This window comes from Hydractinia symbiolongicarpus, chromosome 3 (assembly GCF_029227915.1).
Source record: "Hydractinia symbiolongicarpus strain clone_291-10 chromosome 3, HSymV2.1, whole genome shotgun sequence".
NCBI lineage: Eukaryota > Metazoa > Cnidaria > Hydrozoa > Anthoathecata > Hydractiniidae > Hydractinia > Hydractinia symbiolongicarpus.
Window position 1 is genome coordinate 25,141,353 of NC_079877.1, and position 14,441 is coordinate 25,155,793.

The window sequence follows — 14,441 nt, forward strand, 5'->3', positions numbered from 1 at the left end:
TTTCTCTCTATTCTCATTAAAAAAGCTTTCTCTTTATTCTCATTATCACCACCATCGCGACACATCGAGACGGATTTTGTAACAATACTAGATTCTCGATAGATAGCGACAATTTATTTTAACTGTTTCTTATTATTATAAACACGGTACATCGCGTATCGAGGGAGTCCACGCATGTTGCGCGCTCGATATAGCAAACAACCTTTTTCCAGTACTATATGTTACGAGGAATTGCATTTCGGGAATGCTCTGGGTGAGTTTGGGAAAGTGGAGGCGGTTTCGGAGGACATTCGCCAATTAATTCTACATGCGGGCTTTTGCGGCTTATCGGCACCCTCTTTGTGGTGTGATGTACATTTACAGTAAAACTCTTATAAAATCATTTCAGTGAAATTTGACATTAGAACCTTTCTGGGGGAACCCTCTTTGTCACAAGTTATTTTATATTTAAAAGTAATATCTAACCTCGATTTTATGTTACAGTACAGTCCAGATGTAAGCGTACGCGTACGCTCAAGTTTCACACCTTTTTCTCGGAGGCGGTAGTTGTTTGTCTTTTGTTCTTATTAATTATCTTGCGAGTCTTGTAAGTCATTAACTTGCGCGTAATAAACAAAAGATTATCGAAGAAAAAATAGCTTATTATAACTGCGCGTGACTATTGTTAAATAGTGTTAACATAACTATTCCCAATAGCATAATTGCAAATGTTATCAACTATATCAATGTGACATGAAGAGTCATTGTTTAATATTTTTTTTAAACAAAAGTTTTGTGTGGTAACTAAATAAACTAGCGAGAAGGCATTGTTGGTTGCGCAGGTTAAATAAAGCTTAAGCGATAGAAATTATTATATTTTAAGAAAGATTGAAATTTTAATTTTGATAGAAAAGCTTTTTTAGACCACATTTTCAAAGTTTAAGAATGAAAGTAGCGTTAGAAAAAAAACATTGAAAAAGTAATGCGCTAGAATTACTTTAATAAATACGAAAGTTTAAAATTTTCTTATAATATACACCTATTTAAATAAAAAAAAGATAAAGCAGAGATGTGTTTGAAATAAAAAAAACTTTCTCTCTATTCTCATTAAAAAAGCTTTCTCTTTATTCTTATTATCACCACCATCGCGACACATCGGGACGGATTTTGTAACAATACTAGATTCTCGATAGATAGCGACAATTTATTTTAACTGTTTCTTATTATTATAAACACGGTACATCGCGTATCGAGGGAGTCCACGCATGTTGCGCGCTCGATATAGCAAACAACCTTTTTCCAGTACTATATGTTACGAGGAATTGCATTTCGGGAATGCTCTGGGTGAGTTTGGGAAAGTGGAGGCGGTTTCGGAGGACATTCGCCAATTAATTCTACATGCGGGCTTTTGCGGCTTATCGGCACCCTCTTTGTGGTGTGATGTACATTTACAGTAAAACTCTTATAAAATCATTCCAGTGAAATTTGACATTAGAACCTTTCTGGGGGAACCCTCTTTGTCACAAGTTATTTTATATTTAAAAGTAATATCTAACCTCGATTTTATGTTACAGTACAGTCCAGATGTAAGCGTACGCGTACGCTCAAGTTTCACACCTTTTTCTCGGAGGCGGTAGTTGTTTGTCTTTTGTTCTTATTAATTATTTTGCGAGTCTTTAAGTCATTAACTTGCGCGTAATAAACAAAAGATTATTGAAGAAAAAATAGCTTATTATAACTGCCTATTGTTAAATAGTGTTAACATAACTATTCCCAATAGCATAATTGCAAATGTTATCAACTATATCAATGTGACATGAAGAGTCATTGTTTAATATTTTTTTTAAACAAAAGTTTTGTGTGGTAACTAAATAAACTAGCGAGAAGGCATTGTTGGTTGCGCGGGTTAAATAAAGCTTTTAAGCGATAGAAATTATTATATTTTAAGAAAGATTGAAATTTTAATTTTGATAGAAAAGCTTTTTTAGATCGCATTTTAAAAGTTTAAAAACGAAAAGCGGTGATAGAAATGTTTTTTAGATCGCATTTTAGAAGTTTAAAAACGAAAAACGGCAATAGAAATGTTTTTTTAGATTGCATTTTAAAAGTTTAAAAACGAATAGCGGCGATAGAAATGTTTTTTAGATCGCATTTTAAAAGATTTAAAACGAAGAGCGGTGATAGAAATGTTTTTTTAGATCGCTTTTTAAAAGAAACAAGAACACAGAAACAAGAAAAACAACATGGCGCAACAACAACAACAATAATACAAAATCAACAGAAACAGCAACAAACACAACAAGAAGGCAACATTAAAAAAACGAAAGTATCTGTCCAAAAAGAAGCAGTGCGTATATTAAATAATAACTTTTTAAATTAACTAAAAGATTTAGAGAAAAATCTTGCATCTTGCAACATCTAATATTATTCTTTCAGGCTGCTGTCATAAATTTTGCCGCTGGTTCCGGAGAAGTCCTCAGACTTCGCGAACAAATTTTAAACGAAACACCGGAAAATAATTCGTGTCCATCATGTAAGATTCGTCACCTAAACCAGTTTCGCCACTAATTTTGCCACCTGCAACAACACCTAGACAGCAAATTGCACCAACCTTTTCAATTCATCAACCACCACCTCCGTTTATCTCAAACCATCATTTGAATATGCCGCCATACATTTCACCTTATCCACAGCATGGACTGTTTTCTCCGCCACACCAACCATTTTCTCCACTGCACCAGCCATTTTCTCCACCACACCAGCCATTTTCTATTCCTCCACAGCACAGTTTCAATCACATTCCTTCCAACTCATATTTGACCGACGACGTCATCTTGTATGCGCGCAATCAATGTGGTGACAAAATAGGAAATTTTGCGACAAGACTAATGAAAAAGATTTTCACCGTAGAGGAGAGAAAGGGAAAAAACGTTTTTGGTATGAACAAAATGGGGAACGGTAAACAAGTTCAAAAAGAACCTTTAGACAGGGAAAAAGTTGAGTATATTAAGTAGATTGTTTTTCGGTATTTTGATGTTTCAAAAACGAACCAAAATCGACTTGGGCAGGCGCAGTTAATGCTATGAATGAGTATTTGCGACGACCGAAACTAAATAACAGTGACTTCATGTAATTTTATAGCTCTTTTTTTATTAATATTTTTTAAGTTTGTACTAACTCTTTTTTCAAGATTTATTTTTTAGAAAAAACACATATTTTATCCTTTTATTCTTACCAGAACAAAATGTTCCCACAACGAGCGTTTTCTCCTTTTATGTGCGTTGAAAGTTATATTTTTAGACTATTTCTTCGGTATTAAAATTTAAAACAAAATGTTCACACAATGAGTGTTTTGATCTTTCCTGAACGTCAAAAGTTATATTTTTAGATTTTTCTTTCTTCGGTATTAAAATTTAATTTGTTTTCGAAAAGTCCCGAACTTAGGGTTTTTCAGTTTGCGTTACTAAAAGTTGCTTTTTATAAAACCAACTTTTAAAACTTTCGCATGTTAAAAAATATGTTTCGGCGATAAAGAAATATTACTAAAAGTTTTAAAGTAGCATTTTTTTTTTAAATATTTAGATCATTGGATTTGTTGTTTTTTAAAAGAGCTTGTGTTTTTTAAATATATCGAGATTAAAATCGCGTTACTATAATTAGTTTCGTTGTTAAAAAAAATAAAAATTCAATGGCCTTCGCGTTTAATTTTTTCTCGCGCAGAGTATTGTTTATAAACAATGTTTCTTGCTATGCTTTTGTTTTTAACACGAAGCAATTATTTTCGTGCACTTTGAAAGGAACTCGCTATCCTATTGTTTTTTTTAATGAAAGCAATTATTTTTGCAAGTTGAGCGTACGCGTACGCTTACATCTGGACTGTACTGCATTTGGTTGTTGACCAAGAAAGCATAATCATAAAAAGATTTGACACAAGAACCTTGAAGGGGAAAGCCTTCTTTTTGAGGTTATTTATAATTGAAAATTATTATTAACAGAAACAATCCAGACCAAATCTAATAGGATGTTTTAAACTTGCAAAATTGTAAGTCAGCAGCAAAGGAGGGCATAAAATATCTGTTATGTAAAAAAAAACCACACTATCCCCCAATTGGGGTAGCCCATGTTTTCATTTAACCCCCTCACTATATCGGACCAATAGTTCAGTTGACAGAACAATGGTGGCAAAGATCGCTGGTTAGATTCATGCTCATTTCAGTCCAAGTTCTTTATCACCAGACAAGAATCCACTTAGGCGGACGTCACAATTATTTGGTGTTAGAGTCACCCGATAATTTTTGATCGAAATTTTTGATATACTGAGTCTAAAAAACTAAAACGACAAAAATATTATATGCTTGTTGTCTCCCCACAGTCATTACCCACCATTATTGTTGTGCTTAGCTTTAAAATGCGAAAAGGGTTCTGAGAACTAGTTAAAAATGGCACACAGAAACACTATTTAAGCGAGGTGCCAAAGTTATCATTAAATATTGGCGGTTTAAAAGCACGCGTTAATGGCTGGATGGTTGGATACAATTTTTCGAATTTTTAATTTATCTTTTGTCGACCGACTGGTGCTCAAATATGACTCTCCAGATATTTGTGACGTCCGCCTTACCAAATTGCTATAAAATATACATTTTTATCTTGGCAATCACAGGGGAGCATGCAATGTGGATAGCTAGTGGTTTGCATATTTTGATTAGTTACCATAGCTACCTAAGCTATGGCTTGAAAATAGCAAAAAAGCAAAAATGGTAGCTAGCTACACCAACATTTTATAGCTAGCTATAGCTAGCTTTCTTAAAACATTTTTACTAGCAAATAATTAAAGCCATGTGAATTCTACTAAAACTGGTTTAAAATGAATGCTGTTAAAAAATTTGGGTGAGACTAAAATATGAGACTAAAAAGTCTATTGGTCATTTTCTGTGCTACTTTAAATATGGACGACGTGATTCCAGCAACAAAAAGCTCCACCAGGCAGACAGGCAGAAAGAAGGCGTACTTTAGGGCTATGATATCAAGAAAAGTAAAGAAAAGTAGAGCAAAGTGGACCATAGTGGATTATCGCGAGTCCCTCTGCCGTCGAGGCTATATACGGATTATGTCTGTCTCCTCAACTTGAAATGGTGGAGCGCAAAGTTTATTTGTTTCGTTTTCGGGTTATTTCCATGAATTTTGTTCTTCCCTATTCCCCAAGCCTCTTGAGGAATTTCCCTCTTCTTCGCAACGATTGTACACGTTTTGGGCTGTGGAAGTTTATAGTAAAGCAAGATACGGGTCGACGAAACACCGAAAAAAGTAAGAAAATTATTTTATTCTCACTAATATTTATCTAAAACTTATCTATTTATATTAAGGTACAAAATTGTCCAACCCATGTTAGCATGGAAAACGGACGTTAAGCCGAGAATGATGATGATAATGATGATGATGATGCGGTCCAGCATCTCCTCCTGAGATAATGTCAGTTATTTCCACCTGTTTCAGAACTATTTAACCTTGAAGTTATAAGTGTGGTGTAATAGATGGATTCCAGTGTTTATTTGTTTATTTTTCAGCAGTAAGCTCTTTGACTCTGGCATTTAAGTGGCAGGAACAAATAACAGAATTTATCTATGGTTTTACTAACTTCCCATCTAATTCATCAATTAACAATTAAAATTTTTCCTCCAAATTCTTTCCTGGGAGGGAAGCGCAAATTCTTGGCACGTTCTTTAATTAAATAAGTATATACCGTAATGATCCGAAAAAACGGCTTGGGCTCCTATTAAATTTTTGAATTTTTTACATGGGAGCTTAATCGAGGGAGGGGGGCGCTTAAAAAATGCTGGGCGCTTATAAATTTTTCCTAATCTTGTATATACAAATTAAAGACAACGGTAATGTTCAATTCTGAAAAATAAAATGGAACAAAATATGTAACAAAAAAATTAGTCCTTTGTAAGGTTCTCAATATAAGAAAGTAAAAATTTTCAAATAAGTGCCCAGTTTCTCAAGGTAGTTTTCGATTATTCGAGGGAGCGCTTAATAAATGCTGGGTGCTTATTGAACTTTGAGGAAATTACCTGGGCACTTATTGAAGGGAGACGCTTAAAAAATGCTGGGCGCTTAAAAAATGCTGGACGCTTAATTGAATCATTACAGTATACAGTGTTAAAGTTTTATTCAGGTTGTTATGGATAAATAAATGCATACATTTAAGAAAAGAAGCATTTTTTGTGAGAAACATCTTCCTAAAAAAACATTTTGTGGTAATTTAACTTATTTTCTGCAAAATGTTATTTCACAAAACATGTTGTTCAACCACGAAAGTTTAAATTTTATTCCTGCAAAATTTTAAAAATTAAGATAAGAAAGCGAAGACTTACACAATTTACAGTCTGGTTAATGAGATTTAAATATACTAGCCGGTAACCTGTAGAAAAATCCACAGGTTTGTTCGTCCTTTTTGTACCATATTATTGTGTGCGTCTCGCTACTTGCAGTACCATTTTGTGTGACAGATGTATACAGGTATTATAATATTGATATATTTTATTTTGTTTTCTTTAGTTTAAACTGTTTTATGGCACAAAATTTTAATTTTTTGATTTGTTTTGAGCGCGGGTAAACCTACCAGTTACAGTTGTTCATATTTAAGTTTTTGAGGGAAAAAAGCAAAGTTCAAAGCAAAGACATTAAGAAGTTTGGCATAAAATTGCGGAGTTCGTTCAAGATAGAGTCAGTATAGAGGATAATAATTTGACTAATATAATTTTTTGTTTTTGAAATAAAAATTTATAACATAACACGATTATATTTCATGTCAAAAAATCATTTTGTTGTGCATTTTAAATTTATAAAGTTATACTATGTGCTGTCAAATAGAATTTCTAAGAAAGATAATATAATATAAATAATAATAATCTTTTTGTATTATTACACATGTACAAAGTATTTTAAGCAAAAATATATATTATGCATTCCTATTTTAAAATATAGCTTTTGTACAAATGAACATAAATAGCATATACAAAAGAAAGGAGAATTTGAACATTGATAAGATTTGTTATTCTGGGAATTTTCAGGGAGGGTTTATATTAAATTTATTTTTAGAGAAAATTCTAGAAAAGATCAGGGAATTTTTTGGTATTTAGGGAAATTCCTAACTTTGTTGACACAGTACTTTTTTGTAAAAATGTAAATTTTATATACTTTCGGGAAATTTAATTTTAATGTTCTAATGTCCTTTACACTGTAAAATTTTCAAACTATGCTCAAGAACAAATGCTGAAACATTTATGACAATATTTTATAAATTGACTGTACAGACACAGTCCTATTTAAAAAAAATCTTAAAGAATAAAATAATTAATAAAAGTAAAGAAATTACAGGATAAATAAAAACTGGAAACAAACAAATGATTTTATAGGGGTACAGCCATTTTGAAATCACAATTTAAATTTTTTTTTTTTTTTGATTAGGGTGAGATCTGATATGCAATTTTATCATATTATTAGCGCTTATTGTGAGAAACACTCAGAAAATGTTAGAAAAGTGTGTTTTTGGCAATTACGTAGCACTTGAAGCCCATGAAAAGAAATGTATCATGTTTCACAACATTGTAATAAACTCAAGATGCAGTAACGATAAATTTATGTTCTACATAAACATTATGTAATCGTACCATAAGTTGCCTGACAAAAATTATTATTTACAACGTAAGAAATAGTGGGGGAAATCCTTTCTTGTGACATTTATTAATGTTTAACCCTTTTCAAAATTTCTAGACATTTCGTAATACTTTGGGTCACCTTAATTATTATGACCATGTTATGCGTGTATGATCTTGAAAAATTAGTTAAATTAAAGTCATAATGTAAAATTTTTTACTATGAGTTTGTAATATTGTTCAAATTTTTGAAAATATGTAGATCTATGTATTTAGCTTATTGGATGAGATGACTGATGGTGCAGAGGTCACTATGGTTGAAGCAGATGCAATTGAGAGAATTGTGGACCAAAAGAAATTTGTAACTATTTTATTTAATTTATTATGTTTATTATTTTTTTTTGTTTTTTTTAAGGAATAAAAATAAACTACAATGTGATGTTATGAGACAAGAAAACAAAATGAAAGTAAAGCCATGGAAGGAGGAAATCCTAATTGAACCAACATTTTGAACACTGAATCTTTGTAAAATCAGCATAATTCCTACATGATTTTATTTTTGAATAAATAAGATCTCTGTCATATTTTTTCAGCTATTTCGCTACCTGTCCACAGCAAATTGCTAGAACACCCAGTTGTTTTTTGCTTATTTTTTATCTCTTTTTTTTCATGCAGTTGTTAACTTCAATTATATTTTATTTTGTGTGTGTAACCAATAAGCCTTTTTGTATACAATATCTGGAATGTGCTGCAGGTGTTTCCTTTCTTTTTTACGCAAAAAGAATAACAATAACAGGAATAACAATCATTGTACAAATTCCGAGAAAATTAACAATTAGACAGCAAATATAACACCTGCTGCATTATTGCCTGTAACTGAATCACCTTTTAAAAATAACAAGGCCTGGAATGACAAAACATTTTTTCATACCACTAAAGAATTTCTTTTGTAGTATGGAACAGAGAAATATAATACGGTGAACTAGAACAATAGTAGTTTTCATAAATCTTCTTGCATAGGGTGAAGAAGTGCATTATAAAATCAGATGGAAAGAAAGCTGGGTTCCACGCACAAAACTAACCCACTGTTTTAAACATATCGAAGAATATTTCCTTGAGGTTTGTTAACTTTTAATATTCTGTCAACAGAACTGAAATAAAGTAGGCAACAGTTTTTGAGATTTCTGATATGTTTCGCAGTTTAACTTAAAGATTAGTATATAAAGCACACATTGCATGTCCATTTGTTGAATAACAAGATTCAACTGCTTGCCGTAAGGTCTTACAAACAGTGGATAAATCTGATATTTTAATAAAAATGAGCATGTAATTTTAGTCTTAAGATAATGAAAATGGGAAATAAATAAAATGGAGAACTGACGTCATCTGCGTGTGTAATCAATTTTTTACAGCTGAGTTAACCTCTATTAGAATCAAGAACTTTTACATTTAAAAAGTTCCTTGAGTGTTTGTTAAACTATTTGTTAAAACAACAAAGAGCATGTAGAGCCTGAAACACTGATTAAAATGATGTATAGGGTACACATTACTTTGACCAGTATTTCAAGCACTACTAAAGAAATTTTTGTATTTGCGTTGCTGATTTCATCAAAATTCCCTCTTTATATTTTCTGAGGTAATCTTTCCACGGCATTAACAAATATGTACATATTTGACCAAAATGTTTAGTGAATAATATTTTATATTACACATGCACAGCACACACAAGTTTTCTCATGAAACCGTAGCAATAGGCAGCCTTGCCTACAGGTAAATATATAAAAATACATTTTTTCAGACCTAAAATTAAAATAGTAGAAAATATCAGCATTTTGTAAATGACATCGAAATTATTAATGATAAATAAATCTGAGAATTTTTGCAATTAATTAAATAAATAAACTTTATCAAAAAACTGAAAGACTCGTTAATTGTAACTTTATATTACATATATAAATAAGACTTCTTTTTTAAGTTCCAGTTTTTGAAGTTGGAAAATAAAAGAAGCCGAACACAAAGACCTCTGTTCTAATTGAATTGTGCTACACTCTTGCAACAAAACAAAAACTGAATTTAATTGTCATTTTAGAAAGCTAAAGATGTCGAACCAAAACCTCAAACAAATCCTTTAAATGTTCAAGAAGAAGAAGAACAACAAGAAAAAGATCTTGTTGTTCCAAATGAAGCAGAACTCAGAACGAACTTGGATGATGTGGAGGTGGCTAAAGTTATTTCAGATGTTGAAGCATTAAATCTAGATACTCAAGAAAAGGAGGAATCAGTTGATTGTAAACCTGGTAGGATTTGAAATTTGTTCAATATTTTTATTTAATATTTTTATTTTATATGTAATAACCACTACTAGCAAGCATTTTAGAGGGAAAACTTGAACTTGAAAAAAACACTTTTGATGATCATAATTATTTATTTTGCAAAAATTAAGCCTGATGCAATTAAAGAACAGTGACGTATACTACCAATTGGAAAGCTTAATCTTGGCTAGTATTAAGCAACTCATAGTTTTCCTTCCAAACCCTCTCTTCTAGTTTCCAATCTGTGTTGCAAGAAAAGAACAATGCTGATTATGAGTATTTTTTCATTTTTTAGGTTCTAATATATTTCTCACACCAAGGCTTCTTAAAATACGTTAACAAGAATATAAGAAAATATAAAATGCATTCAAGAGTTTTTTTCCTTTGCGCTGTAAAAATACTTCTTAGATTTTACATAGCTTATTTGAACACCTGTTTATTTTATTTTCTGTTTCTATTTTACTAGACAATAAGGTTGAGGCTAAAGTTGAAGAAAACCCTGCAATCGTGAGTGCATCCAAAGTGGATGCACTAATTAAAAAGCCTGGTAAAGCATTGATTTATTTGTTATTGTCTGTATAACATCAAAATTATTTATTATTTAAATCTACTGTAAACGAAATGTATTTAAAAAACAAAACAAAAAATTTTTTCTGAATTTTGTCAAAGAAATGCCAATTTCTTTGAAGGGAAAACTATTTTTTCATTTTGTCAGCTTCAAATGTGATTTTTTAAGGATAATGATCATACATTTAAATAATTTCGATTTTTGTCCACTGATCTTTCACTTTCTGAAATGTTAGTTATTTACAAAAAAATTTGTTTAGTGGCTAGTTGAATTATGCTCCCAATATTACATCATGAAGTCAAAGTTTGAAGTAAAGAAACACCCTTTGTAAAAAAAGTAACATAACATAAACAAAAAAACCTTGTTACACCCATGTATCATGATTCTAAATGATATGAGATTAGAACTGGGTACAAAGTAGTTTTGTAAATAATGTTGTTTTGGTGAAGCATGTATGTGTTTTTCTAACTCTTTTTAATCTTTTTTAATAAAAAAAAACAAAATAATTTTTATATCTTTGAAAAGGTTATTTAATACATTTTGAATGATTTAAGAATGATAAAATGTAAAATGACCTGTTTTTTTTTGTTTTTTTAAAAAGCGAATTATAAGAATTATGCTCTTTTTCTTTACAGTAGCCTTAAGAGGTTAAGAAAAATTTTTAAGTAGAACTAAATTCAGCTCTTTTTTAAAAATGGATTGAAATTAATCACTTGCATATCTTCTGACCACATTTACATGTTAAGCTTTCATTTAAGATATACAAATTCCTGAAAGTCAATCTTGGTATGCAAATGAGAATGTGAGAAAGCAACTACTTAAGTTTTATGACAAGTTTGCTAAAACACCAACAAAAGAAATTAACAAGGCAAAGGTGAAACACGAGATTTACATGAAGATGCTTGAAGTTGAATTGAAAGAAGAAGGATGGTGCAAAAAGCTAGAATACACTGGTTCATCATACGAAGGTCTTAAGATTACTGAAGATGGGCTTGAATTTGATGTGATGTTTGTTATTGATGGTAAAGGCTTGGAAACCTCACCAATTCCTAATAGGGAAGGTTACTGTAACCTCCACATGCAAGAGGGTGTGGTTTCAAAACTTTTTGCATCGTTTGGCAATCAGGAGGGAATGTTGATGCCAAAGAAAATGATCTCTGAGTTCTTTAGTGTTTTACAACGAACAATAAACAAACTGAAATATGAAAAGTTGTTCAAGTTGAGAATTCATGGCCCTGCTGTTCAAATGGATGTAAACGACGACAAGGGAAATTTTTGGTACAGTGTAGATTTAGTCCCATCTGTTGAGGTTAAAGTTGATGCATCAGGTTTGTTGACATTTCAAAGTAGTTTTCTATTACAAGCATAGAAAAAGTATTTTCAATGTTTGATTTTAAGTCTACGTGTTCGAGTCATTGACTTGAAAGATCAAAAGTTGTTGTAAGTTTATGATAATATGACAAATGTAAAACAGCAAACTAATGTGAGACATTCCGATTTTCCTTTGATCTTTAGGTAAAGTTGATCGTTTCGTCCCGAAACCCATTAATGAGCCTGAGATTGGAAATTTGTTGGAAAATTCTTGGCGATGTTCGTTTTCTAAGAAAGAGAAAGATTTACTTAAAGGTTTGGATACAGATAACGGATGTCGACGACAAGTTGTGCGGATAATGAAAACTCTTTGTAAAAGAGAGTCCACTTTGAAGGCACTGACGTCATATCATCTGAAAACTGTTTTATTTCATATGCTACCTGTTGAGCTTTCTTGGAAAAGTATTGATCTTACAGAAAGGCTTTTTGATATGCTAGGAGCCCTGGAGTTCTATTTATCAAATCGAAATTTACCACAGTATTTCATTCCTTCCATGAATTTGATTGCAACAATGAAGCCGACACAGTTAGCAAATATCATTGATCGCATAAAAACTCTTCGTACAAGTGAGAATAAGTTTATCAAGGCAATTAACTTTTAATTTACTAATATTACTTTAGAAGTAGATATTGAATATTTAAATTTTTCTAAACCATTTTCACTTCAAATTCTACATACAATCTTCATTCCACTATTGTGCGAGAGTATATGTGTGGCGTAACTTGATTGTATGAAAAGTTAAAATAAACAATATTTTAAGCAATCAACATTAAAAATTAGTCTTGTTTGTCATATTTAATTTCTTGTTTTAAATAATTAAACCTCCATTTTTTAGGTCATTGTGTGAAATGATATTTCATCTTGAAAAGTAACCATTTACAATCCCACTTGGTTATTATAAACCTGTAAGGTTTAAAGCACGTTCTGGTAACTAAACAATTTGATCCTTCCTTTTTTTCCTTTCTTTTCTTTTCTTTCAATTTTTTTTTTCTTTAAATTTTTTTATTTTCTTTAAATTAAGCTTTTTTGAGTTCTCTCTATTCTTGGATATGGAAAGGTTCATGAATATCAGACCATATTTTGATGATTTCTGGACATTGGTATCAGTTGTTTTAAAATTATCAGAAAATGTTTATGAAAAATAAGTTTTAGACGTAGCGTTATAGTCAGAAGTTCCCAACTATGAAATCTCTGTTTCATAACAGCAAATATTGACAAGTTATTATCATTTGTTTCAGGAACAATAAATTGATAAACAAGCGCAGAATTTTGAAATTGATAAAAAATGCTCTAAACTCCTTCTTTTTAAGAGTTATGTATTTTGCTTTGAATATGATGTCTTTAGGAACTTTCCTAACAAATTGGCATATTTTTTTATTTCCAGGATACAAAACTAAAGGTACTTTGTAGTTACAAAATTGTTACGTTATGTCAGTTTGTGATCCCAAAACAAAAAGAGACAAATAACTATTTTTTTAGAATTATTTTATATGAAAATACAGGTAATTGGAGCAGTACTGTATATCCTATGTAGAGCGAAAATGTGATAATTTCATAATAAAATTGAGATATTTTTCTTTGTAAATCTTCACTTCTAGTTTTTTTATTATCAAATCTTGTCCAAAAGCATTTTAACACTTGCCTATGTTAAAAACAAATTATAAACTCAATACTTAATATGGGTCTAACAATTACATTTTTTTGAAAAAAGGCAGCAATAAGGTGCAGAATTTGGTTATGTAAATTTTTACGATTTTATCATTTTATTACCCCTAAAATTGTTTTTAGGCATTATTAAATAAGTCTTGATATGCTTTTTATGCTCTTTACACAAAACAGGACATTTATGTAATTGAAAAATGAGTATCTGTATATGACATTCTAATAATTTTCGTTTGTTAAAAGTTTATCAGTTTATTGTTCAAATACTCTACCACAACGGTTTTTTTTGGTATTTTGTCCAACTCAGCTTTTGAGAAACAAGCATACGCATCATCCCTAAAAATTTTTGCAAACAACTGGATTTAAAAAAAAAATTATGAGCAAACTTTGCTTTATTGTTGTTTGATATGTAAGAAGCTGTCCATATAACGTTAGAGTTACTTGTACAATAAAAGATTTTCAATGGTACATTTTTTACAGTTCAAACTTGATTGATTAAGGTAAGATTTTCTCCTCTTTTCAAACTCCAGTGCTTTTATTTGATATATAATGTAAACTCTAGATTACAAATACAATGAAGTTATTGTGTAAATGTACCTTCTATAGATAACAATATTTTTAAAAATTATTAATTTTGTTATTCCAGAGAGATAATGATTTTGCCACTTAAATCTATAATTCATTGTAATGTGTGTTTTTAATTTTCATAGTTTTTGTTGGATTTATGTTTTTAATTTATTAGCAATTTAAGAAAACGATTTTTGAATTTCCTGTAAAAAAATTATCCTGCTTTTTGTAGATAATAGTAAATTCTAAATACAAATGTTCCTATTCAAATTGTAACAATCTTCAATAGAATATTTTCTTGACCATGCTAGTGACTTCTAAAT

At 30.6% G+C, this 14,441-nt stretch overlaps 1 protein-coding gene across 2 annotated transcripts; it reads left to right on the forward strand.

Moving 5' to 3' along the window:
• The first annotated feature begins 5,018 nt into the window (after nucleotides 1-5,018).
• On the forward strand, nucleotides 5,019-14,432 carry LOC130636433 (cyclic GMP-AMP synthase-like). 2 transcript variants are annotated; one of them, XM_057446158.1, is made up of 7 exons: nucleotides 5,019-5,283; nucleotides 7,900-7,998; nucleotides 8,658-8,756; nucleotides 9,727-9,934; nucleotides 10,416-10,496; nucleotides 11,276-11,845; nucleotides 12,033-14,432. In XM_057446158.1, the coding sequence occupies exons 2-7, from the start codon at nucleotides 7,927-7,929 to the stop codon at nucleotides 12,488-12,490; spliced, it is 1,488 nt and encodes a 495-aa protein (XP_057302141.1). In that variant the 5' UTR covers nucleotides 5,019-5,283; nucleotides 7,900-7,926; the 3' UTR covers nucleotides 12,491-14,432. The 2 variants fall into 2 exon arrangements, with proteins under 2 accessions (XP_057302141.1, XP_057302140.1); XM_057446157.1 differs by having other exon boundaries at nucleotides 7,914-7,998.
• Nucleotides 14,433-14,441: the final 9 nt, after the last annotated feature.